General features: G+C 43.4%; 1 protein-coding gene across 6 annotated transcripts in view; it reads left to right on the top strand.

The window, feature by feature from the left end:
- Positions 1-26819, top strand: part of ints8 (integrator complex subunit 8) — a 72343-nt gene that overhangs the window by 31159 nt on the left and 14365 nt on the right. For 5 of the 6 annotated variants that reach the window (XM_078397161.1, XM_078397160.1, XM_078397162.1 and 2 more), the window contains 11 exons: positions 940-1095; positions 3692-3792; positions 4596-4737; positions 11226-11296; positions 12892-13067; positions 15470-15603; positions 16271-16381; positions 17111-17312; positions 20515-20565; positions 25247-25368; positions 26369-26553. In XM_078397161.1, the coding sequence (XP_078253287.1) occupies positions 940-1095; positions 3692-3792; positions 4596-4737; positions 11226-11296; positions 12892-13067; positions 15470-15603; positions 16271-16381; positions 17111-17312; positions 20515-20565; positions 25247-25368; positions 26369-26553 (1451 nt within the window). The remainder of the gene's footprint in view (positions 1-939; positions 1096-3691; positions 3793-4595; positions 4738-11225; positions 11297-12891; positions 13068-15469; positions 15604-16270; positions 16382-17110; positions 17313-20514; positions 20566-25246; positions 25369-26368; positions 26554-26819) is intronic. The other variant, XM_078397166.1, reaches the window with a different exon arrangement.

The following is a 26819-nucleotide window of genomic DNA, read 5'->3' as shown; positions in this document are numbered from 1 at the left end:
ACCCGCACATCTCCATTCCAATCTGTGTTGGAAAGACAATAAGCTTTCTGTTCTGGTATTATGCTTGTATACCTTTCGGTGTATACACTTCCAGCATTCCACTGAAATAAATCTGAACTATACACCTGTTTCTATTTAGTAGAAAAGAATAAGGCTGCTTGGTACCATATGGGAAGGTTTAAAGTGGTTGGAAGGAAACTTTGGAGGTAACTAAATAAAGTTGAACTGCCTACAGTGTTAATGATTAGGAAGGAACTGCAGATACTGGTTTAAACCGAAAATAGACACAAAAAGCTAGAGTAACTCAGCGGGTCAGGCAGCACCTCTGGAGAAAAGGAATAGGTGACGCTTCGGGTCTGACTGAAGAAGAGTCTCAACCCGAAACTTCACTTATTCATTTTCTCCAGCGATGCTGTCTGACCCGCTGTTACTCCAGCTTTTTGTACCTGTAGTGTTATATGTAGGCTTATACTCGCTGGAATTTAGAAGACTGAGGGGGGATCTTATTGAAACATATAAAATTCTTAAGGGGTTGGAGAGGCTAGATGCGGGAAGATTGTTCCCGATGTTGGGGAAGTCCAGAACCAGGGGTCACAGCTTAAGGATAAGGGGGAAGTCTTTTAGGACCGAGATGAGAAAACATTTTTTCACACAGAATGGTTAGTCTGTGGAATTCTCTGCCACAGAAGGTAGTTGAGGCCAGTTCATTGGCTATATTTAAGAGGGAGTTAGATGTGACCCTTGTGGCTAAAGGGATCAAGGGGTATGGAGAGAAGGCAGGTATAGGTTACTGAGCTGGATGATCAGCCATGATCATATTGAATGGCGGTGCAGGCTCGAAGGGCCGAATGGTCTACTCCTGCACCTATTTTCTATGTTTCTATGTGTGTCTTGAAAATTAGTTCTGATAAGCTACATGTTATTCTTTTAAAACTACAGATCGGAGCCGAACACATTCATTGTCAGTTTGACCAGAAAAGATTGGATGGTTATTGCCAGGCCTGTGCAGTGCTAACAGACCCATCTGAAGTAAATGAGCTACAGCTAACAACATATGGGCGGGTACATCACTGTGTTAAATCCAGAAACTATCAGGTACAAATTATGTTGTTTAAAAAAAAGAATTCTACATTACAGCCTCGTGATTTTCTTTCTATAAAAGCACTGTATCTTTAAACATATTCATGTTGCAGTTGCATAAGACATTGGTGAGGCCGCATTTAGAGTATTGTGTTCAGTTCTGGGCACCATGTTATAGGAAAGCTATTGTCGAGCTTGAAAGGGTTCAGAGAGGATTTACGAGGGTGTTGCCAGGATTAGAGGGTCTGAGCTATAGAGGGTTAAGTAGGCTGGGTCTCTATTCCTTGGAGCACAGAAAGGTGAGGGGGGATCTCAACCAGATGTACAAAATCTTGAGAGGAATAAATCGGGTAGATAAACAGAATCTCTTGCCCAGAGTAGGGGAATCGAGGACCATAGGTTCAAGGTGAAGGGGAAAAGGTTTAATAGGAATCTGAGGAATTAGCAATCTGAGGGGTAACTTTTTCACACAAAAGGTGGTGGGTGTATGGAACAAGCTGCCAGAGGAGGTAGTTGAGACTTGGATTATCCCAATATTTAAGAAACAGACAGGTACATTGATAGGACAGGTTTGGAGAGATATGGTCCAAGTGCAGGCAGGTGGGACTAGTGTCGCTGGGACATGTGGGGAGGTGGGCAGGTTGGGCCAAAGAGCCTGTTTCCACACTATCACACTATGACCCTATATGTTCTCCAGTTTACATATCTTTAGATATGTAAAAAGGAAAAGGTCAGTGAAGACAAATGTAGGTCCCTTACAATCAGAGACAGGTGAATTTATAATGGGAAACAAGGAAATGGCACAACAGTTAAACGAGTACTTTGGTTCTGTCTTCACTAAGGAAAACACCCAATTTCCCAGAAATACTAGCAGACCGAGCGAGGATCTAGTGGGAGGGAGGAACTGAAGGGAATCCACATTATTCAGGAAATGGTGTTAGGTAAACTGTTGGGGATGAACGCAGATAAATCTCCAGGACCTGATGGTCTGCATCCCAGAGTACTCAAGGAGGTGGCCCTAGTGGTTGCATTGGTGATCATTTTCCAATGTTCTCTCGACTCTGGCTACCCTCCAGTACACAGGAACTGATCCAATGTAACTCCTCTTTTTAAGAAAATGGGGAATTATAGACCAGTTAGCCTTACATCGGTAGTGGGGAAGATGCTTGAGTCTATTATTAAAGATGTTAGAGCAGCACATTTGGAAAGCAGTGACAGGATCAGTCAAAGTCAGCATGGATTTATGAAGGGGAAATCATGCTTGACTAAACTTCTGGAATTTTTTGAGGATGTAACAAGTAGATTGGATAAGGGAGAGCCAGTGGATGTGGTGTATTTGGACTTTCAAAAAGCCTTTGACAAGGTCCCACACCAGAAATTAGTGTGCAAAATTAGAGCACATGGTATTGGGGGTATAGTATTGACATGGATAGAGAACTGGTTGGCAGACAGGAAGCAAAGAGTAGGAATTAACGGGTCCGTTTCAGAATGGCAGGCAGTGACTAGTGGGGTGCCGCAAGGCTCTAAGCTGGGATGCCAGTTATTTATAATATATATTAACGATTTAGACGAGGGAATTAAATGTAACATCGCCAACTTTGCGGATGCCACAAAGCTGGGTGGCAGTGTGAGCTGCGATGAGGATGTCATGAGGCTGAAGGGTGACTGGACAGTGTGAGTGGGCAGAAGCATGGCAGATGCAGTATAATGTGGATAAATGTGAGGTTATCCACTTTGGTGGCAAGAACAGGAAAGCAGATTATTATCTGAATGGAGTCAGATTAGGAAAAGGGGAGGTGCAACGAGACCTGGGTGTGCTTGTACATCAGTCACAGAAAGTAAGCATACAGGTACAGCAGGCAGTGAAGAAAGCTAATGGCATGTTGACCTTCATAGCGAGAGGATTTGAGTTTAGGAGCAAGGAGGTCCTACTGCAGTTGTACAGGGTCCTGGTGAGACCACACTTGGAGTATTGTGTGCAATTTTGGTCTCTGAATTTGTGGAAGGACATTATTGCTATTGAGGGAATGCAGTGTAGATTCACCAAGTAATTCCTGGGATGGCGGGACTGACATATGATGAAAGAATGGGTCGACTGGGCTTGCATTCACTGGAATTTAGAAGGATGAGAGGGTTTTTTATAGAAACTTGAAATTCTTAAAGGATTGGACAGGCTAGATGCAGGAAAAAAGTTCCCGATGTTGAGGGATTCAAAAACCAGGGGTCACAGTTTAAGAATAAGGGGTAGGCCATTTAGGACTGAGATGAGAAAAATTCTTCACCCAGAGAGTTGTGAATCTGTGGAATTCTCTGCCACAGAAGGCAGTGGAGGCCAATTCACTGGATGTTTTCAAGAGAGAATTAGATTTAGTTCTTTGGGCTAAAGGAATCAAGGGATATGGGGAAAAAGCAGGAATGGGTACTGATTTTGGATGATCAGCCATGATTATGTTGAATGGCGGTGCTGGCTCGATGGGCCGAATGGCCTACACCTGCACCTATTTTCTTTGTTCATAATGTTTATTCTGAGAGTAACATTTTGTTTCCTTTTGTGCCTTATACAAATGATGTCTTTGGTGCATACTGATTCATTCTTTTCCGATCTTCACAGGGATTAATTGAGATTTTTCTCAATGACAACGTTACTTTAAGTTTGTTGTCCCACTTCAGACAGTCTGTCCTGAGAGACCTTTTTCAAATGGCTTATAATGGGTAAGAATGGTCAGCTCACCTTGGTGGTTAATGTGACTGGGTGTACAACCGTGTGCATGTACAGGGTGGGCTGAAGGGCCTGCTTCTATGCTGTGTGACTCGAAAAGCTACTGGGTCTGCAGCATTACAGTAGAGGAAGGAAGGAAGGAATAAAAGATAAGAGTTAGTCTCTGTGATTAGTTAGTTTAGTTTATTGTCACGTGTACTGAGGTACAGTGAAAAGCTTTTGTCGTGTGCTATCCAGTTAGCGGAAAGACGATACATGATTACAATCGATCCATTTATAATGTACAGATACATGATAAAGGGAATAACGATTAATGCAAGGTAAAGCCAGCAAAGTCCGATCAAGGATGGTCCAAGGGTCACCAATGGGGTAGATAGTAGTTCAGGCAGCAGCTGTGGGTTTTCTCCGGGTGCTCCAGCTTGTTCCCATATTCCCAAGGCTACAGTTTTGTAGGTTAATGGGATCTGTAATTGTCGCTAGTGTATAGGATTGAACTAGCATACCGGAAATTGCTGGTTGGTGCGGACACGGTGGGTCAAAGGGCCTGTTTCCACTCTGTTTCTCTAAAAGTAAAAAAAATCAGGTTGAAGGCCCTTTGCCAGAACTCTGACACATGGTCTTTGTTCTGAAATGTTATCTCTGTTTCTCTGCCCACAATTGTTGCCTGAACTTTTGACTCAAAGATAGACACATGGTACTGGACTAACTCAGCGGGTCAGACAGCATCTCTGGAGAAATAGAATAGGTGACGTTTCGAGTAGGGAGACAGTTATAACTTTTATCCCATTTGTTATAGAGATAAAGATGTGGAAGAAGTTTGCTTTAAAGTTTGTATATGCAACACTATTCGAGATGTCCTGGAGCAACAAATGATTGGAGTAACGTTCCATCAACTAATGCTCAAGCCTACCAAAGAAAGAATTGACTTCCTGCTGGAGGTAAGGTCGTGCGTCTGAAGTACAAGATCAATTGACAAAATAAGATTTGTTTAATAAGGAACACATTGTGTATTACTTGGCCATTTAATTCTTTCTCCCGCCCTCTTTACTGACATGTTCTAATTACTCTATCATAGAGTGCTAGTGATACAGTCTGGAAATAGGCCCTTCGGCCCAACTTGCCCACACCAACCAACTTGTCCCATCTACACTCATCCCACATGCCTGCATTTGGCCCATATCCATCTAAACCTGTCCTATCCATGTACCTGTTTAAATGTTTCTTAAATGTTGCGATAGCACCTACCTCAACTACCTCCCCAGGCAGCTTGTTCCACAGACGTACCATTCTATCATGTAAGTTGATCCTTGATTACACCAAGAGGGTGGGGCGTACATAAAATGAGTTGCCAGAGACTGTAGTTGAGACAGGTATCATAAAAACAATCAAAAGACACTTTGACAGGTACATGGATAGGAAAGATTTAGAGGGATCTAGCACGTGCAACTTTATTCATGACACAACAGCACATTATTTCCATGACAGACCATTCTTGAATGGACTAGTCATTCAATCTTTGATTAGTCATGCCAACTTTGATTAGTACGGGTGTCAGAGGTTATGGGGAGAAGGCAGGAGAATGGGGTTATGAGAGATAGATCAGCCATGATTGAACGGCCGAGTAGACTTGATGGGTCGAATGGCCTAATTCTGCTCCTATCACATGATCTTATGACGAGTGAATTCACGACTTCTCTTCCCTCAAGTTTCCTCAGGGAACCAGTAATTCATGATTAAGCTACTTTATCGTGCTGTTGTAGCAGGATGGGGATCATTTTGCCCAGGGCACATGTGCCTGCCATCAACTGCAGATGTGTTGCTGGCACATTGCCTCACAACTCGGAGCAGAAGTGAGTGGGTTTTAACACACACATAATAATAATAATATTCATTTATTGTCATTGCAACGAGTACAACGAAATTAAAAAATAGCCAATCCTGACGGTGCGTACAAACATATATGCAATAAATGCAAAAACAAATAAATACATAAATACAATTAAATACAATTATATTAAGTACAAGATTTTTTAACGGTGTTGCCTAGTGCAAAGGTAGTGTTCAGTTCTCGTATGGCCCTGGGGTAAAAACTGTTCTTAAGTCTGTTTGTTCGGGATTTGATCGACCTGAAACGTCGACCAGAGGGCAGATGAACAAACAGACGGTGGCCGGGGTGGGATGGATCTTTTATTATTTTGCCTGCTCTACTGAGGCAGCGTAGGCTGAACAGGTGCTCCAGGGAGGGCAGTGAGCAGCCGATGATCTTCTGGGCCGTCGTGATGACCCTCTGAAGGGCCTTCCTGTCCTTTTCTGAGCAGCTGGCATACCATGTGGTTATACAGTATGCCAGCACACTCTCGATGGAGCAGCGATAGAAGGACAACATGAGCTTCTCCTGCAGGTTGGTTTTCCTGAGGATCCTCAGGAAGTGGAGTCTCTGCTGTGCCTTCTTTACTGTGGTGATGGTGTTGGTAGACCAGGTAAGATCCTCTGCGATGTGCGTACCCAGGAACCTGAAAGCTGGTACCCTTTCCACACAGACCCCATTGATGTAGAGTGGGTCGTAATCTCCACTGGGCTGATACTCAAAGATAGTATGAACGGGTGCCGGAGATAACATTTATTGTATGAGGTTACACCGTGTTTTTTGTTTAAATCCCAAGGGCAGCATGGTGGTGCAGCTAGTCTACCCATCACCTCACAGGGCCAGAATCCCCAGCTCAACCCTGACCTCACATCAGTTTTGAGTTTAGTTTGAGTTTGAATTTAGTTTATTGCCACGTGTACCGAGGTGCAGTGAAAAGCTGTTGTTGCGTGCTAACCAGTCAGCAGAGAGACAATGATTACAATCGTGTAAAGGAGTGGACCGATTGTAGTAAGTGATTGCAGATCCACATCATTGGCTAGCATGCACAGAGTCGCCTGGGTTGGGCGCCATCTTGTCACGCTCTCTGTGTGCATTTTGGCACGTTCTCCCTATGACCGCTTCACTTTCCTCCCACATCCCAAAGACATAGGTTGGTAGATTAATTGACCAATGTAAATTGCCCTAGATGAATGATAAAATCTGGGGTGGGAATTGATAAGGGATTGGAGAGAATTTAAAAAACGATTAGTGTAATCTTTTTTAAAAGATTAGTGTAAAGATTAGTGTAATTGATGGTCAACATTGACCAAATGGTTGAAAGGGTTAACTTTAGCAGTGTATCTCTCTGACCAAATTTGTATTTCGAAGTGCAGGGACTACTCAGCCTTAATAAAAGTAATTTTCTGATTATTTGTTTTGTGCACAAATTGAGTGCATATCATACGTTATTAACATTTGCAAAAAAAAACACATTTCAAAAATATTTTTTTTTAAATAGAATTTTCTGTAAAGTTCATTGAGACAGCCCCATAAGTTCTGGAAAGTGCTATCCAAATGGTTATTTTCATTACATCTGGTAACCTTTTGCCGTGCAATTATTTATCTACTTCCCTTTTGGAAATTAATGTTAGTTTTTTTTATTCCCTTCACATTTTGGACACTTGCCGTAAATTTCAAGCTTCTGTCAGGACGCCATTTTGATTCCTCGGCAACCTCCGTGGACCTGGGTATTCTAGTAATCTGTTTTTTTGCCAGTGGAAACCATTTCTTTTTTTACACTATCAAAACCTCATCATGATTTCAACCGTTCCGTTGAACATCTTTAGTTTAAAAAAAAAATGCAAATAACATTAGCTGCAAGGCATGAAACACAGAGTTTAAATACTGCAGTTAAACATAGGGTGGCACGGTGGCACAGAGGTAGAGTTGCTGCCTTTACAGCACTTGCGGCGCCTAAGACCTGGGTTCGATCCCGACTACGGGTGCTGTCTGTACAGAGTTTGTACATTCTCCGAGATTTTTGGTTTCCTCCTGCACTCCAAAGACGTACAGGTTTATAGGTTAATTGGCTTAGTATAAGTGTTAAATTTCCCTAGTGTGTGTCGGGTAGCGTTAAAGTGCGGTGATCACTGGTCGGCGTGGACTCGGTGAGCCGAAGGGCCTGTTTCTGCGCTAGATCTCTAAACTAAACTAAACTAAATAATGCGGTTCTAGTTAGCTAAAGTATTTTGCTTTCTATTTTGATCTGGTCACCTTTATTTGCTGGAGAGCAGTTCTCTTGCATTCTATCATACACCCTTACTTACTCAATTGTTCGTTCTTTACGCAAGCCTTGATACTGAACAGCTAATTAGACTGTGGAGCTAGTTTAAAATCAAATTCAAGCAGTTCTTGCACAGAGATACACAATGAATAGGCTATGTCATAAAGTAATTCTTCTAGTTGGGGAGGGCAAAGATTTGTAGAAAAGGTTTAGAGGGATATGGACCAAACGCAAATGGGATTAGCTTAGGTGGGACATCTAGGTCAGCATAAGAGTAAGACCATAAGACTCAGGCGCAGAATTAGGCCATTCAACCCATCGAGTCTACTCTGCCATTCAATCGTGGTGAATCTATTTTTCCCTCTTAACCTCATTCTCCTGCCTTCTCCCCATAACCCTAAACACCCTTACAAATCAGAAATCTATCAATCTCTGCTTTCAAAATACACAATGACTTGCCCCCACTGCCGCCTGTGTCAATGAATTCTGAAACTGAAATAGATTTAATATGCAGCTAACACTACTCTGAGGTGAATTTCTACCTCACTATCAGTTAATAATAATAATAATAATATGCCTTTATTGTCATTGTACCAACAGTACAACAAAATTAGAAGTGCTACATCTGAGACAGTGCAAATCTTTTAAAAACAATCGCACAAACATGGGAACCAACACAACAAGTACCAATATCAATAAAAACCAATAAAAACTAATAAATAATAAATGAGTTTTGCACCTAAGATGCTGAATATATATTTTTTAAAGTGCAACGAAAGTGAGAGTCACATCAAGTCAAGTATTTCCATTCACAGTTCTTATTGCCCAGAGAAAGAAACTGTTTTTAAGTCGTTTTGTTCTGGCCCTTGGGCTCCTGTAGCGCCTCCCAGAGGGCAGGAGAGCAAACAGTTCATATCCTGGGTGTATGCTGTCCTTAATTATATTTCTGGCCCTGTTTAGACAACGCGAGCTGGAGATGTCCTTCAGATGCACTGTAAGGAGTTTGTACGTTCTCCCCGTGACCTGCGTGGGTTTTCTCCGAGATCTTCGGTTTCCTCCCACACTCCAAAGACGTACAGGTATGTAGGTTAATTGGCTGGGTAAATGTAAAAATTGTCCCTAGTGGGTGTAGGATAGTGTTAACGTACGGGGATCACTGGGCGGCACGGACTTGGAGGGCCGAAAAGGCCTGTTTCCGGCTGTAGATATATGATATGATGATATGATAAGGCAGTGGACAGCCGATAATTTTCTCTGCTGTCTTAATAACCTTCTGAAGGGCCTTCTGGTCTGCAGCCGAGCAGCCAGCATACCACACTATGGTGCAGTATGCCAGTACGCTCTCAATGGTGGAGCGGTAGAAGGTCACCAGCAGATTCTCCTTCAGTTTGTTTTTCCGGAGCAGTCTTAAAAAGTGCAGTCTCTGCTGTGACTTTTTAACTACCGCTGTAATATTTGCAGTCCAGGAGAGGTCCTGGGAGATGGTGGTCCCCAGGAACTTGAAGGTGTAGACCCTCTCCACTTCCTCCCCATTTATAAGAAGTGGGGTAGGAACTGCTCTGTGTCTCCTAAAGTCCAGTACCATTTATTTTGTCTTAGTGGTATTCAATGCTAGGTTGTTTGCCTCGCACCATTTGGACAGAGCACACACCTCGTCTCTGTATGCAGACTCATCTCCTCCAGTGATCAGACTGACCACAGTTGTGTCGTCTGCAAATTTGATGATTGAATTGGAGGAGTGGATAGGAGTACAGTCGTGGGTGTACAGAGCATAGAGGAGGGGGCTCAGCACACAGCCCTGCGGGGAGCCAGTACTGAGCGTAATATCATATCATATCATATCATATATATACAGCCGGAAACAGGCCTTTTCGGCCCTCCAAGTCCGCGCCGCCCAGCGATCCCCGTACATTAACACTATCCTACACCCACTAGGGACAATTTTTACATTTACCCAGCCAATTAACCTACATACCTGTACGTCTTTGGAGTGTGGGAGGAAACCGAAGATCTCGGAGAAAACCCACGCAGGTCACGGGGAGAACGTACAAACTCCTTACAGTGCAGCACCCGTAGTCAGGATCGAACCTGAGTCTCCGGCGCTGCATTCGCTGTAAAGCAGCAACTCTACCGCTGCGCTACCGTGCCGCCCTGGAGGAGCTGTGGGGGCCGATCTTGACAGATTGTGGGCGGTTCGTGAGGAAGTCTCTTATCCAGGCGCAGATGGATGGGGGAAAACCCAGGTTATTATACAGCTTGTCCACTAGTATGCCTGGGATGATCGTATTGAATGCCGAGCTGTAGTCTATGAAGAGCATTCTTACATAGGTCCCCGGGCTCTCTAGGTGGCTCAGTGCAGTGTAGAGGGCTGTATTGATGGCGTCTTCTGTAGATCTGTTTGCTCGATAGGCAAACTGATGAGGGTCAAAGCTGGGAGGGAGGAAGGATGGTGTTGATGTGCTGTGCCACAAGCTTCTCAAAACATTTCATAACAACCGATGTAAGGGCTATTGGTCTGTAGTCATTTAGACTACTGACAGCAGGCTTTTTGGGGACAGGGATAATAGTAGCCGATTTTAAGCAGGATGGGACGGTGGCTCGTGTCAGGGAGATGTTGTAAATCTTTGTGAGGACCCTTGAGAGCTGGTCAGCACAAGCTTTCAGTATTTTACCAAGTACTCCATCAGGTCCTACTGCTTTGTTTGGATTCACCATCTTTAGTACACGTCTCACTTGGTGTTCCTGTAGAGTGAGCATGTGGGATGTGGTAGATGGTGGGGGCAGGATGGCTGTAGTCTCAAAACGGGCAAATAAATTATTTAGTTCCTCTGCCAGTGAGGTGTCCACGCTGGGAGTCACAGATGTTTTGCCCTTGTAGTGGGTTATCTGCTGTAAACCCTGCCACACCTGCCGTGGGTTGTTCTGAGTCAGATGCTCCTCTATTTTCCTCTTGTAGTCCTCCTCGTCAGAGAGTCATGGAGTCACATAGATTCACCCCACTCTGGCTAAAGAAATTCCTCCTCATTTCCTTTCTGACGATACGTCCTTTTATTCTGAGATTGTTCCCTCTGGATCCAGAGTCTCACATTACTGGAAACCTCCTTTTCACCACCATTCTATCCAGGCTTGTTATTATCTGAAAGTATGGCGGTCATAGCATGAGCAATTGCAGTCATGGATGGAGATGGGTTCCATCCACATCCAAATACTGATAAGAAACTAAAATTATTGCCTTTGTATTTATAATTTTCTTTATAACATATAAATGTTTAACAAGATTATAATTAATATTTTAGGCATGCACACGGTCACTAAACCTGGATCAAACTTCGGAAGAGTCCAAAAGACACATGGCTACTTTCTTAAAGTAGGTACATCTTTTTGAACGTATGAAAAATATTTCTGTCTTCTTAACTTCATTTATCTCGTCTCAACAAACCAAATAGCTGCATTGGTATACAGTGGTCTATTTTTAAAAAATCCTTATTCAGCATCCCTTTTTAAAAATTCTACATAAGTTCTAGGAGCAGAATTAGGCCATTTGGCCATTCAAGTCTTATAAGAAAATAACTGCAGATGCTGGTACAAATCGAAGGTATTTATTCACAAAATGCTGGAGTAACTCAGTAGGTCAGGCAGCATCTCAGGAGAGAAGGAATGGGTGACGTTTCGGGTCGAGACCCTTCTTCAGACTGATGTCAGGGGGGCGGGACAAAGAAAAGATATAGGTGGAGACAGGAAGATAGAGGGAGATCTGGGAAGGAGGAGGGGAAGAGAGGGACAGAGGAACTATCTAAAGTTGGAGAAATCTGAGCAAAAGGTTCATGTTCAGATTTATTATAGTTACATGTACAGAGGTACAGTGCAAAGCTTCGTTTTGCTTGCTATGCAATCAAATCAGGTAATTTTACGATCGTAAAAATTCTATGGCAAAAGAAGTCTAATTTATGGTCTGTTCGTTGGAATTGAAACTTGACAAGTGCTGATGATTTATTCAGGAACAGTTTCTTCCCAGCTGTTATCAGGCAACTGAATAATTCTACCACAACTAGATAGTCCTGAACTACTATCGACCTCATTGGATGACCCTCGGACTATCTTTGATCGGACTTTACTCAATTTACCTTGCACTGAACGTTATTCCCTTATCATCTAAAGATTACACGAATCGATTTTTTTTACGAGCTGCCATATTACAGCTGATAGAGTTGCTGCCTGACAGTGCCAAAGACCTGGGTTCGACCCTGCCCTGAGGAGTAGATGAGAAAGTGGGATAACAGAACTAGTGTGAACGGGTGATCAATGGTCGTTGTGAACGTGGGCCTGTTTCCTCGCTGTATCAGTCTATTCAATCAATCAAATGTGTATTATTCTTATTCTTAAAGCGGTACCAAATTGACTAGCAGTCCTGACCTACCGTCTACTTCATTGGAAACATTCAGACTATCTTTAATCGGACTTTGCTGGGCTTTCAGTTTAGTTTATTGTCTTGCACTAAACGTTATTCCCTTTAGCCTGTATCTGTACACTGATAGACACAAAATGCTGGAGTAACTCAGCAAGACAGGCAAGATCTCTGGAGAGAAGGAATGGGTGACGTTTCAGGTTGAGACCCTTCAGACTGAAAGTCACGGGAAAGGGAAACGAGAGATAGACGATGATGTAGATGACAGCTTGATTGTAATCATGTATAGTTTTTTTGCTGACTGGATAGCACGCAACAAAAAGCTTGTCACTGTACCTCCGTACATATGACAATAATAAACTAAATTACTGTAGATATGGAAGGGGTATCAAAGTCTTGGGCAACTTTAAATTTTGCATTGTGTTCAGCATTTGATTTTTACAGTATGCTGTGAATAATATGGATTACCTATTAAAATAGCAGAAGGGACTAAACAGCATTAAGGAATCAAGCACGACTGAATTCATCTGATTTTTATTTTAACCAATTTTCTGCAGGAATATATGCCAATGTTTGGATGACCCTCAGTTTGTTGTCATAATTTCCTCGCATGATATGTGCACTAAGTTGCTGACAGATGAAGAACGGAAACAGATAATCGATCAAATGAGAAAGCGATCACCTTGCGCTAAATTCTCTGCCAAACCATTGACTGTTTTCTATGACATTCCAGGTAAGTTTGCTGCAGAATATGTACTAAACATCAGATACTTTTTGTGTGGCATCCAAGACTCCTTGGTCCATTGCCCGTACAATTCCAGAAGACAAATGGCAGCACTGTGACGCAGCAGTAGAATTGCTGCCTTACAGCGCCAGAGCCCCAGGTTCGATCCTGACCATGGGTGCTGTTTGCACGGAGTTTGTGCATTATCCCCGTGACCTGCGTGGGTTTTCTCCAGAATCTGGTTTCCTCCCACATTCCAAAGACGTACAGATTTATAGGCTAAGTGGCTTGGTGAAATTGTAAATTGTCCTTAGTGTGTGTAGGTAGTGTTAATGTGCAGGGACCACTGGTCAATAGACAAACGACAATAGACAATAGGTGTAGGAGTAGGCCATTCGGCCCTTTGAGCCACAATCAGTACCCCGTTCCTGCCCTCTCCCCATAACCCCTGACTCCACTATCATTAAGAGCCAATGGTCGGCGTGGACTCGGTGGGCCGAAGGTCCTGTTTTCATTCTGTATCTCTAAACCATAGTAAACTAAACAAACATTTGATTACCCATGGAGAGACAAAGAACTGTAGATGCTGGTTTAGGAAAAAACCCCACAACATTCTGGAGTAACTCGGCAGGTCAGACAACATCCTGGAAGGCCTGCATAGGCAACATTTTGGATCTGGAACCTTCTTCAGATTGAGGGAGAAAGTAGGAAAAGAGGTGGGGGCAGGATTGGGACGGCACGGTGGTGCAATAGACAATAGGTGCAGGAGGAGGCCATTCGGCCCTTCGAGCCAGGACCGCCATTCAATGTGATCATGGCTGATCATTCTCGATCAGTACCCCGTTCCTGCCTTCTCCCCATACCCACTGACTCCGCTATCCTTAGGAGCTCTATCTAGCTCTCTCAGGAATGCATTCAGAGAATTGTCCTCCACTGCCTTCTGAGGCTGAGAATTCCACAGATTCACAACTCTGACTGAAAAACTTTTTCCTCATCTCCATTCTAAATGGCCTACCCCTTATTCTTAAACTGTGGCCCCTTGTTCTGGACTCCCCAACATTGAGAACATGTTTCCTGCCTCTAACGTATCCAACCCCTTAATAATCTTATACGTTTCGATAAGATCCCCTCTCATCCTTCTAAATTCCAGTGTATACAAGCCTAGTCGCTGCAGTCTTTCAAGATATGACAGTCCTGCCATTCCGGGAATTAACCTAGTAAACCTATGCTGCACGCCCTCAATAGCAAGAATATCCTTCCTCAAATTTGGAGACCAAAACTGCACACAGTACTCCAGGTGCAGTCTCACTAGGGCCCTGTACAACTGCAGAAGGACCTCTTTGCTCCTATACTCAACTCCTCTTGTTATGAAGGCCAACATTCCATTTGCTTTCTTCACTGCCTGCTGTACCTGCATGCTTCCTTTCAGTGACTGATGCACTAGGACACCCAGATCTCGTTGTACGTCCCCTTTTCCTAACTTGACACCATTCAGATAATACTCTGCCTTCCTATTCCTACCACCAAAGTGGATAACCTCACACTTATCCACATTAAACTGCATCTGCCATGCATCCGCCCACTCATACAGCCTGTCCAAGTCACCCTGCAACCTCATAACATCTTCCTCACAGTTCACACTACCACCCAGCTTTGTATCGTCTGCAAATTTGCTAATGGTACTTTTAATCCCTTCATCCGAGTAATTAATGTATATTGTAAATAGCTTGCTGCAGTCCCAGCACTCCAGCACTTTGTGTCTATGTTTGGCATATACCAGCATCAGCAGTTCCTTTCTACAAAAGGTGGATACAGCTGAGAGGGCGGTTTATTGGTAGGAGGGTGGACACAGCTTGAGATGAAAAAGAGCCGAAAGGGGTGTCAGATGAGAGAATTGAGTGATGAATTGAATTGATTGAAAGATGCAGCATGGAAACGGGCCCTTCGGCCCACTGAGTTGATGCCGACCAAAGACATGCAATCTCAGCACTCAAGGTCAGGATCAGACCTGGGTGCCTGGCACTGCGATGCAGCTGGTCAACCAACTGAGCCACTCTTGTATGTTTCTCATCACTGAGAAATTTCATCAGGCCTCGAAAGGGATTTTCAAAGTCATGGTAAATGTTATTAAACTGATGTAGAAACAAAGAACTGCTGATGCTGATTTATTAAAAAAGACACAAAGTGCTGGGGTAACTCGTGCCAGGCAGCATCCCCGGTGAACATGGATAAGTGACGTTTCGCGTCAGGTCCCTTGAGCCTGAAGAAGGGTCCCGATTCGAAAAGTCCCCTATTCATGTTCTCCAGATATGCTGCCTGTCCCGCTGAGTTACTCCAGCACTTGTGCCTTTTTTTTCCAATTAAACTGGTAATTGGGATAATAACTTTTGCACACAATTGTATTTTTTGAGCATCGCCCAGTGTCAGTATTGGTCAGTTGGAACACCAGCTCATACTATCAGTTGATTCGGGGAGAATCCGACAGATTCTGATTGAGCTACACGGAATGACGTCAGAGCGGCACTTCTGGACTGTTTCAAACAAGGTAAGTCATTGAGCTTTATCACTGGAGTATTCTCAGTCATAATAAGCTGGGTGGCACAGTGGTAGAGCTGCTTCCTTACAGCGCCTGAGACTCTAGTTAAACCCAGTTGGGTCTGTGGCTATAGCCTAAAGAAGTGGGAGGGGGGGAATAGCTACTGTATAAGGATCCACTTGAAGATTATCCATTCTATGTAGATAATGGTGAAAAAAGCTTTACCCTGTACCTCAGTACACGTTAGGGATCATTTACAATTTTTTCCAAATCCCATTAACCTACAAATCAATCTCAATGATTTGGCCTCCACATCCATCTGTGGCATTGAATTCTACACGTTTTTGGGCGGCACAGTGGCGCAACGGTAGGGAATTGTTGCCGTACAGCGCCAGAGACTTGGGTTTGATCCTGACGATGAGTGCTATCTTTCCAAATTTTGTACACTTCACTGCGTGGGATTTCTCCGGGTGTTCCGGTCACCTCCCACATTCCGAAGACGTACAGGTTTGTAGGTTAATTGGCTTCGGTAAAATTGGAAATTGTCCCTGGTGTGTAGGATAGTGCTAGTGCACGGGGTGATCGCTGGTCGGCGCGGAGTCGGTGGGCCGAAGGGCCTGTTTCCACACTGTTTCTCTAAAGCCTGCACGTTTGATCAGCAATGTTTTTATTTCAGTGGGAAGTACCAACGGTCTATGGTGGTGTCATTCTTGGAATTAAGGATAATCTGACCAGGGATTTGGTGTACATACTGATGGCTAAAGGTCTCCATTGCATTATGATAAAGGTGAGTGTGTAAACAGTAAATTAACGCATGTTATGGCTTCAAAGTAAAACTTAATTTGTGTTTTTACTTTGCATTGATGTTCCATGTTTGTATTCTTTTGGAGATATTGTGAAATATGCCATAACCACTCCATATTTTCAGTGGTTAATGTGGAATATTTTATTGTTGATTATACATTTTTGTTACAGCAACCGGTAAGCAGACCTGCTGGTTGATTAATTGGCCAGCGTAAATCGCTACAGAATTTTAGACATTGTGGGCTGAAGTGCTTGCTCCTGTGCTATACTGTTCAATGTAGGAAGGAACTGTAGATGTTGGTTTAACACAAAAAGCTGGAGTAAATCAGCGGGTCAGGCAGCATCTCTGAAGAGAAGGATCTGAGGAAGGGTCTGAAGAAGGGACTCGACCTGAAACGTCACCTATTCCTTTCCTCCAGTGATGTTGCCTGACCCGCAGAGTTACTCCAGCTTTTTGTGTCTATCTTTAGTCTAAACCAGCATCCTTCCTACACATTTTTTTTGCACTAGTTTTTGTCAGTCCATTTCAACAGGTTTGTTTTGATTTTGATGGGTGATGTGCAGGAAGCAGGAGAATGCTGTTAGGAGGGAGAGATAGATCAGCCATGATTGAATGGCGGAGTAGACTTGATGGGCCGAATGGCCTAATTCTGCTCCTATCACTTATGAATTTGACTAAAAAATGGCGATTGCCTCTTTTTTTCCATTTCAGGATTTTGCCGATGCCAGACAGCTCTATTCCACGTGCCTGGAACTGGTTACAGAGTTTTCCCCAAAGCTCCGGCAGGTTATGCTCAATGAGATGTTACTGCTGGACATCAGTGCTCATAAAGTAGGGACGGAGAGCGCGGGAGAGCGGCCGCCAGCCGATCTCGTGAGCCGCGTTCGAGGTTACCTTGAGATGAGACTACCAGGTAACCAACATTCTTTATGTTCAGGCTATCAAAACATCAAGAGTAAATTTGACGGCACGGTGGCACAACAGTAGAGTTGCTGCCTTACAGCGCCAGAGACCCGGGTTCAATCCCGACTACGGGTGTTGTCTGTACGGAGTTTGTACGTTCTCCCCGTGAACCGTGTGGGCTTTTCTCTGAGATCTTCGGTTTCCTCCCACACTCCAAAGACGAACAGGTTTGTAGGTTGATTGGCTTGGTATAAGTGTAACATTCTCCCCAGTGGGTGTAGGATAGTTTTAATGTGCAGGGATCGATGGTCGGCGTGGACTCGGTGGGCCAAGTGGGCTGTTTGCGTGCTATGTCTCTAAACTAAACTTGTGCAGGATGGGATGGTGGTACAGGGCCATGTGCTTCCAAACTAATAGTTCTTTATAACTACAAATAGCGTTTGACGGCACTGGGCCTGTACTCACTGGAGTTTAGAAGGATGAGGGGGGACCTCATTGAAACCTACCGAATAGTGAAAGGCATGGATAGAGTGGATGTGGAGAGGATGTTTCCACCAGTGGGAGAGTCGGGACCAGAGGTCATAGCCTCAGTATTAAAGGATGTTCCTTTAGTGTGGAGATGAGAAGGAATTTCTTCAGTCAAAGGGTGGTGTATCTAGAATTAATTGCCACAGACGACTGTGGGGGCCAAGTCATTGGACATTTTTAAAGTGGAGATTGATAGATTCTTGATTAGTATGGGTGTCAGGGGTTGTGGGGAGAAGGCAGGAGAATGGGGTTGAGAGGGAAAAATAGATCAGCCGTGATTGAATGGCGGAGTAGACTTGATGGGCCGAATGGCATTTATCATTTATGAACTTGTGTAGAGCTGGATATCTTGGTGAGAGAAATACAGATCTGAGGCTACGCTCCATCCAATTAAGAGGAAAATTATGTGATAAAATATCTTTCTCTTTTTAATAGATTTCCTGGTGATTAACCTTACAACGATGATTATGGAAAGCCATGAACAGTTTATCAGTTCATCTTTAGCAGCAATATTTTAAGCCTGAGAGGACTAGAATATAAAAACAAGAATGTAATGCTGACAGAATGTGCTGGAAGGAACTGCAGATGTTGGTTTAGACACAAAATGCTGGAGTAACTCAGCGGGACCGGCAGCATTTCTGGAGAGAAGGAATGGGTGATGTTTCGGGTCTGAAGAAGGGTCTCAACCTGAAACGTCACCCATTCCTTCTCTCCAGAGATGCTGCCTGTCCCACTGATTTTGGGTCTATCCAGCATTTTGTGCCTTATCTTCGATGTAATGCTGACGTCTTATAAGGTGCAGGTCAGACCCATATTTGGAATATTGAGAGCAGTTTTGGGCCGCATATTGGAAGGGCGTGCTGACATTGGAGAGGGTCCAGAGGAGGTTTCATGAGAATGATTCCATGAACGATTGAGTTAACATATGAGGAGCGTTTGATGGCTATGGGCTGTCTTTGCTGGAGTTTAGAAGGATGAGGAGGGATCTCATTGAAACCTACCAAGTAATAAAAGGCCTAGATAAAGTGGATGTGGAGAGGATTTTTCCACGTGGGAGAGTCCAGGACCAGAGGGTACAGCCTCGGAATAAAAGGACGTACCTTTAGAAAGGAGATGAGGAAAAAATTATTTAGTCAGAGGGTCGTGAATCTCTAGAATTCATTGCCGCAGAAGGCTGTGGAAGCCATGTCAGTGGATATTTTTAAAGCGGAGATTGACAGATTCTTAATTAGTACAGATGTCTGGGATTATGGGGACAAAGCAGGAGAATGAGGTTGAGAGGGAGAGATAGATCAGCCATGATTGAACGGCAGGGTAGACTTGATGTGCCGAATGGCCTAATTCTGCTCCTATAACTTATGAAAAAACAGATGTGGAGAGTCGGAGAGAGGGAATGTCCAGGGAACGATTTGTTATTGTGTGGGCAGCTGAAGGCACTGCAGGAATTGGTGGGGCAAGGGGGAAGGGAGATTAAAAAAAGACACAAAAGTGCTGGAGTAACTCAGCAGGTCAGACGGCATTTCCGGAGAACATGGATAGGTAACGTTTCGGATTGGGACTCTTCAGCGACATTGGGGCAGAACATTTGGGTTGAGGTTGAATACGGAGATAGAAAGAGATGACGGCACTCATTTTATTGATGTTTTTAAAGCCTTAGTGTTTTATTTTAACTTATGCTGCCAATATGTAATTTGTTGAACATTCATGCCAGTTTTCTGATGTTCAGATGCATTTTGCAATTAATAAAAACATTTTAAAGTATGTCCAGATCCTGGTATTGCAATCCTGATTGATGGTAATAAAATGGAGAAACAAGGAACTGCAGATGCTGCTTTCCAAAAAATGTTGTGGAGTAACTCAGTAGGTCAGGCAGCATCTCTGCCCTTTATCCAACCATCTGCCTATTAAAAAAACCCCTTCTTCTGTATGCACCTATTATATGTTTAAGAAGGAACTGCAGATACTGGTTTAAACTGAAAATGGATACAAAAAGCTGGAATAACTCAGCAGGACAGGTAGCATCTCTGGAGAGAAGGAATGGAAACGTGACCCATTCCTTCTCTCCAGAGTTGCTGCCTGTCCCACTGAGTTACTCCAGCTTTTTGTGTCTATCTGCACCTTTTATATGCCAGGTTTTGTCATGTTCATCCTCTCTTCCAGCTTCCTCCTTCCCACCCCCACCATGATCAGTCAGAACGAAAGCTTTTCCCTGTACCTCGGTACACGTGACAATAAATTAAACTGAACTGAACTGAAGGGTCCCCACCCGAAACGTCACCTATATATGTACAGAGATGAGGAAAAATGTTTGCACCCAGAGAGTTGTGAATCTGGAATTCACTGCCACAGACGGCAGTGGAGGCCAATTCTGGATGTTTTCAAGAGAGAGTTAGATTTAGCTCTTGGGGCTAACGGAATCAAGGGATATGGGGGAAAAGCAGGAACGGGGTACTGATTCTGGATGATCAGCCATGATCATATTGAATGGTGGTGCTGGCTCGAAGGGTCGAATGGCCTACTCCTGCACCTAATTTCTCTGTTTCTCCAGAGATGCTGCCTGACCCACTGAATTACTCCAGTGCTTTTGATAGCAATAATGTTTTTGCGTTGAAAATCCGCTCAACGTTAAGAGGTAATTCAGTTTTTCTTTGCACAAGAGCCCACCATTTTATTCTCTTTTACAGTGTACCCAGGTGGTAAAATGTCATCGCGTCATTCAGCCATGCTAAGAGAAGGTAAACAGAACACTTGGGCGGCTGTTTATGATCTGCAGAATAGCACACTTATCACTTTCTGTTTGGACTGTAGTTTAACATTTTGTAGAGATGAAAATAACACTTAACACCTCGGGAACTTACAGCATATTATATTAGTAGTTGGTATCTGCAAAAGCATGTTTTCACCCTGGTAAATGCATTGTTTTTAATTCAAAGTTATATGTTTAACACTCCACTATCTTTTCTGTTCTCTCCCAAATCCATGGTGTTAATGCTAATTAATTCTACAGGCTTAAATGGTTTCTTTGAATTATGAAGAACTGTGTAGTCTTTATTAGCATTAATTAAGTTAAACAGTTAACATTCTTGCAAATATTATACCTTGAATATCCTTCATCTATGTACTTCACTATCGGCAGGAAGAATTTTTTTTGAATGCTAGCGATGCTCAAAGATGTCAATTTAGGTATTTTGATATTTTTAAGTTTTCTGCAAGAAAACCAGGGGCCACAGTCTAAGGGGAGGCCATTTTAAACTGAGGTGAGAAGAAACTTTATCACCCAGAGAGTTGGGAATTTGTGGAATTCTCTGCCACAAAAGGCAGTGGAGGCCAATTCACTGGATGAATTTAAAAGAGAGTTAGATAGAGCTCTAGGGGCTAGCGGAATCAAGGGGTATGGGGAGAAGGCTGGCACGGGTTACTGATTGTGGATGATCAGCCATGATCACAATGAATGGCGGTGCTGGCTCGAAGGGCCAAATGGTCTCCTCCTGCACCTATTTTCTATGTATCTAACTGTGTTTACAGAATCATCCCTCAGTTCTGTGAGGCATCAGAACATGTCATACTGAGCAATGTACTGTAAGGAATTGCCCATTGATGTTTTAGTACTGATGCTCTAAACATCTTTGGAGCATGTAATCTCATTGATTGACAAAGCATTCTTGAATGACTTTATGTCCCTATTTCTTAAGTTGATTCCTTGAGCATAATTCACCAATTAAACCAGTGCACATCACGGAGACACAGCAACTCCTTCTTTGTGGGTAATTTCTCTGACAGCGTTTCAAACTTTACCTTTAGAAATGCGATGAGAATGAATTTATTTCGTCAGAGGGTGGCGAATCTGTGGAATTTATTGCCATCCACGGCTTTGGAGGCCAAGTTTAATGGATATTTTTAAGGCGGAGAGTGATAGATTCTTGATCAGTACGGGTGTCAGGGGTTATGGGGAGAAGGCAGGAGAATGGGGTTGAGAGGGAAAGATAGATCAGCCATGATTGAATGACGGAGTAGACTTGATGGGCCGAATGGGCTAATTCTGCCCCTAGAACGTATGAACTTATGAAACTTGAATGTTGTTGATTGTCTCAATAAACTCTGCTATTGACAGGCTACAAGTTCAGCTTTCTTTGGAGTGCAGGAGGCTGAGGGTGATAGAAATGTATAGAATCATGAGGGGAATAGATAGGGTAGATGCATGGAGTCTTTTTCTTGGGTAGGAGATTCAAGAACCAGAGGGCATAGTCTTAAGATGAAGGGGAGATGGACTTAGGAACCTGAGGAGAAACCTTTTCATCTTGAGGGTGGTGGGTATAAGGAACAAGCTGCCAGAGGAAGTAGATTAGTTTAGAGATGCAGCATAGAAATGGGCCCCTTCGGCCTACCGAGTCCACACTGACAACTGATCGCCTGTTCACACTAGTTCCACTCCCTATACACTCAGGCCAATTTACAGAGGCCCAATTAACCTACAAATCTGCACGTCTTTGGGACGTCGCACGAATCCGGAGCACCCGGAGGAAACCCACGCAGTCACAAGGAGAACGTGCAAACTCCATGCAAACTGCACCAGAAGTCATGATCAAACACTGCTCTACCAGCTGTGTGCCCAGTTGAGGCAGGTACAATAACAGCATTTAAAAGTTAATAGGGCAGGTATATGGATTAAAGGTTCAGGGGGAATATGGGCCTAACGGAGGCAATTGGAACTAGCTTAGATGGTGCATCTTGGTTGGCTTGGATGAGTTGGGTTGAAGTGCTGTATGACTGTGAGACGAAGCATTGGTGTCTAAACAGTTATGATCTTTGCAACACAAATAATGACAGTTTATGTAAATGGACATTTTTAAAGGAGCAACTACAAATGCTAGAAATCTAAAATTAAAATAAAATGTTAGAAATCTCCACTTCTAGTGGGACGAGAAATAAAGATAACAGTTTAGGTTGAAGACCCTTCTTCAGACAGGTCAACGCCCTGAAATGTTAATTCTGTCTCTTCCCACGGATGTGGCCTGAGTATTTCCAGCGTTTTCTGCTTTTATAATTATTGCAGTTTATGTCACGCTCTCTCTATTTCCATGGATATAAAGGCTCAAAAGGTGGCACTTCTCTTTTGCTGTGTATAAATACTTCTGCGGAAGTTTGTTCAACTATTTGGAGATGTGCCAGATCTTTTTAAGCTTCTAGGAAAGTAGAAACACTGATGCTCCTTCTTTGTGATTACATCTGGGCCCAAGACGGGACATCCTAGGTGCTAACCCCCAGGAATTTGACCCTGCCAACTTTTTCCACCAGTATAAGAGCATAAGACAGTAGTCCACACTGGGTCAACACACAGAAGTAGCCAGGTTTTAGGCGGCATCTTGTACACTTCATGTCCGGAATTTTTAAAAAATAAATTTGAAGGAAGAAAACTACCACTGGGCGAGACAGCCTTTCTGTCTGAAATGCACATAGAAATTTAGAACCAAATTTGTGACATCTATAGAAAAATCGCCCGCCATTGCTCATTGGAGTGGCTCTTTGTTAAATGCAACGAAAGTATTTTAAGTAGACATTTCCTTTTCAACGTTGGAGGTTTAGCATCGCATTGTCCATAATTGCTGTTTTCTTCCAATGTAAAATCTACCCGCACAAACTAAGCATACACTCTATGTTCTCAATTATTCCTCTCATGTGGAACTAACATTAGATGTAAGTGTACAGTAATCAATGGTGACTATACCCTAAGCCCCTGGGTTATTCATGTGGACTGATAATTGTAAACGCTCTGTGGACTGATAATTGTAAACGCCATGTTCTGTGAGCGTGATGTTGTTGATTCCGTATTTTATGACGGGTCTCTGTGCACCCTACCTAGACCCAAGGCTGCCTCCTAGACAAACATACTGCAAGTCCACCTCTGATTTTCCGACACCCTTGGTTTCAGAGCCTCGCCGGATTATTTGTCTTGCTGGACAACAGAGGTCACAGTCCCCAAGAGGAGTTGAATGGTACTGGAACGGTCCGCCTGGGCTGCCGAGGTGCCAATATACTGGCCCGCAAAATGGCCTGGGAATTCGGCTATGGAAGCAAGCCGGAGTTCCAGAGCCCTGGCTGTGGGGAGCAAATTCGACCCGGCGATCAGCCACGGAAGTCCCTATGAGATAGAGATCGTCTGCCTTACCGGCCTAGGCGCTACTTATTTGGGGGGATTTCAAGTGCGCTCTTGTAATTTTGTCCGGATTAAAGGAGGTGCCGGACCACCAGTTGCCGGAACATAGAAACATAGAAAATAGGTGCAGGAGTAGGCCATTTGGCCCTTCGATCCTGCACCGCCGTTCAATATGATCATGGCTGATCATCCAACTCAGTATCCTGTACCTGCCTTCTCTCCATACCCCCTGATCCCTTTAGCCACAAGGGCCACATCTAACTCCCTCTTAAATATAGCCAATGAACTGGCCTCAACTACCTTCTGTGGCAGAGAATTCCACAGACTCACCACTCTGTGTGAAAAAAACGTTCTCATCTCGGTCCTAAAAGACTTCCCCCTTATCCTTAAACTGTGACCCCTGGTTCTGGACTTCCCCAACATCGGGAACAATCTTCCCGCATCTAGCCTGTCCAACCCCTTAAGAATTTTGTAAGTTTCTATAAGATCTTCAATCTTCTAAATTCCAGCGAGTACAAGCCGAGTCTATCCAGTCTTTCTTCATATGAAAGTCCTGCCATCCCAGGGATCAATGTGGACCTGCATCTGTTTTGTAATGCATCTTATTCAATTTTTAAATAATCATCGTTGGAATTTTTCTATTGTGATATTCTGGTGTGTGAGTGTGTAGGAATATAAGATCCAGAGACTTGCTTGATGCAAGGGTTGCCGTCTAACGCAGTGTATTTGCGACCTGTGTTAACCCCATGGGTGGTATGTGTAGGCTCAACTAAAGCAGCTTGATCATTTATTCTGGGAACGTTCTGTGCAAGTCACACATCTTGGGTGTTTCAGCGATGATACTGATTTGTCTCGCTAGTGTGGAGAGAGTGTTTTATTGTCATGTGTCCCAGATAGAAGAATGAAATTCTCACTTGCAGCAGCACAACAGAAGGTGTAAACATAGTACACTGTAAGCAATATAATAAACGAAAGTTCAGTGTGCATATATACACATACGTATATAATCCGTGTGCATTTCCATCTGAATGCAGTGTGGACATCAGAAGAATGAGCACATAGAACAGGGGAAGGTCCATAATAGAGACAGGCCCTTTGGCCCACAATGTCCGTGCCAAACAGGATCCCAAGATAAACTAATTTAATCCGGATTATATTTTATTAATTCTGGATTTTATGACTAACGTGGTGTAGTTGTTAATAATGGTTTAACTGTTCATTTATGGAGATTCCGATGTCTTAATTTCTTTCAAATGTTTCAGACATCCCATTACGACAGATTATAACAGAAGAGTGCGTTGCCTTTATGTTGAACTGGAAGGAGAATGAATATTTGACTCTTCAAATTCCTGCTCCGCTCATTCAGAACAATCCATTTGTGAAGGTAAAATGCAATTCCAATTCATTAGCTATTGAACAAAAAAAAACTTTATTTCATGAAAAGGAAAAGGTGAGAGGTGAAAGATTTAACAGGAACCTGAAGGACAACTTTTGCCGAAGATAGATACAAAATGCTGGAGTAACTCAGGCAGCATCTCTAAAGAATAGGTGACATTTTGGGTCGAGACCCTTCATCAGATCGAGAGTCGGGGAGGGGAAAATTAGAGGAATGGGAAGGTAGTGGGCAACTTTTTCCTAATCTGAGGGTGGTGGGTATATGGAGCAAGCTGCCAGAGGAGGTGGTTGTGGCAGGTACTATAACAGCACTTCAAAGACACAGACAGGTTTAGAGGGATTTGGACCAAATTTGGGCAAATGGGACTAGCTTAGATGGGGCATCCTGGTCAATGTGGACGCGTTGGGCCGCAGGGCCTGTTTCCCTGCTGTAAGACTATGAAGAAAGATGTAAGTGGTTGATAATCTGAGGTGGCTCATTGAATGTGTTGATGTCAAATTGCTATTGCAGCACTCAACAAAGATTTAGTGAGTTGCAGACGCAAGTAGCTGCAGATGTTGGAATCTTGCATAGTTACACAAGTGTTGAAGTAATTCAGCGGGTCAGGTAGCATCTCTGGGGGATATGGATAGGCAACTTTTCGGGTCGAGTCCCTTGTTTAGACTGGTCCTGACCAAAAAATCACATCCATTCCTAGCAGAGATGCTGCCTGACCCGCTGAGTTGCTCCAGCACTTTCTGTTTTACATAATTAGTGAGTTGCAATAATTTTGAGGCTAAAATGACCAAAAGATAGTCTCTTGGTGAAGTAACTTGAAAGCAATTAAAGGTTGTCAGTAGCCTTTGTTACTAATACGAAACAATGCAGCCATATGTTTGTAGTAACGTTAAGGTCACATCTATACTATTGCTACTCAAACGTTTGTACCTTCTGGAAATACATACGACTAAATAAAATGTTGAAATCATTTTTTCTCATCAATTTTTAGTTGGGACAACTTCTGGCTGCAACTTGCAAAGAGCTGCCTGGCCCAAAAGAAACCCGAAGAACTGCCAAAGACCTCTGGGACGTAGTTGTTCAGATCTTTTGCTTGTCTAATCAGCACAAGAGAATCAATGACGGAAGAATCAGCTTAATAAAATATCGAGAATCCACACTAGGGATCATGAAAAGGTAATTCTTGATTGGAACGGGTGTCATGGGGAGAAGGCAGGAAAATGGGATAGGAGACAGATCAGCCATGATTGAATGGTGGAGCAGACATCGATACATAGACACGTAGACAATAGGTGCAGGAGTAAGCCATTCAGCCCTCCGAGCCAGCACCACCACTCACTGTGATCATGGCTGATCATCCACAATCAGTACCCCGTTCCTGCCTTCCCCCCATATCCCTTGATTCTGCTTAGCCCAGGGATTCCCAACTTTCTTTGTCCCGT

The sequence above is a fragment of the Rhinoraja longicauda genome, chromosome 4 (genome assembly GCF_053455715.1).
Source record: "Rhinoraja longicauda isolate Sanriku21f chromosome 4, sRhiLon1.1, whole genome shotgun sequence".
Taxonomy (NCBI): Eukaryota; Metazoa; Chordata; class Chondrichthyes; order Rajiformes; family Arhynchobatidae; genus Rhinoraja; species Rhinoraja longicauda.
Note: the sequence above shows the minus strand (reverse complement) of the source record. Positions and strands in the feature narration are given on the sequence as shown.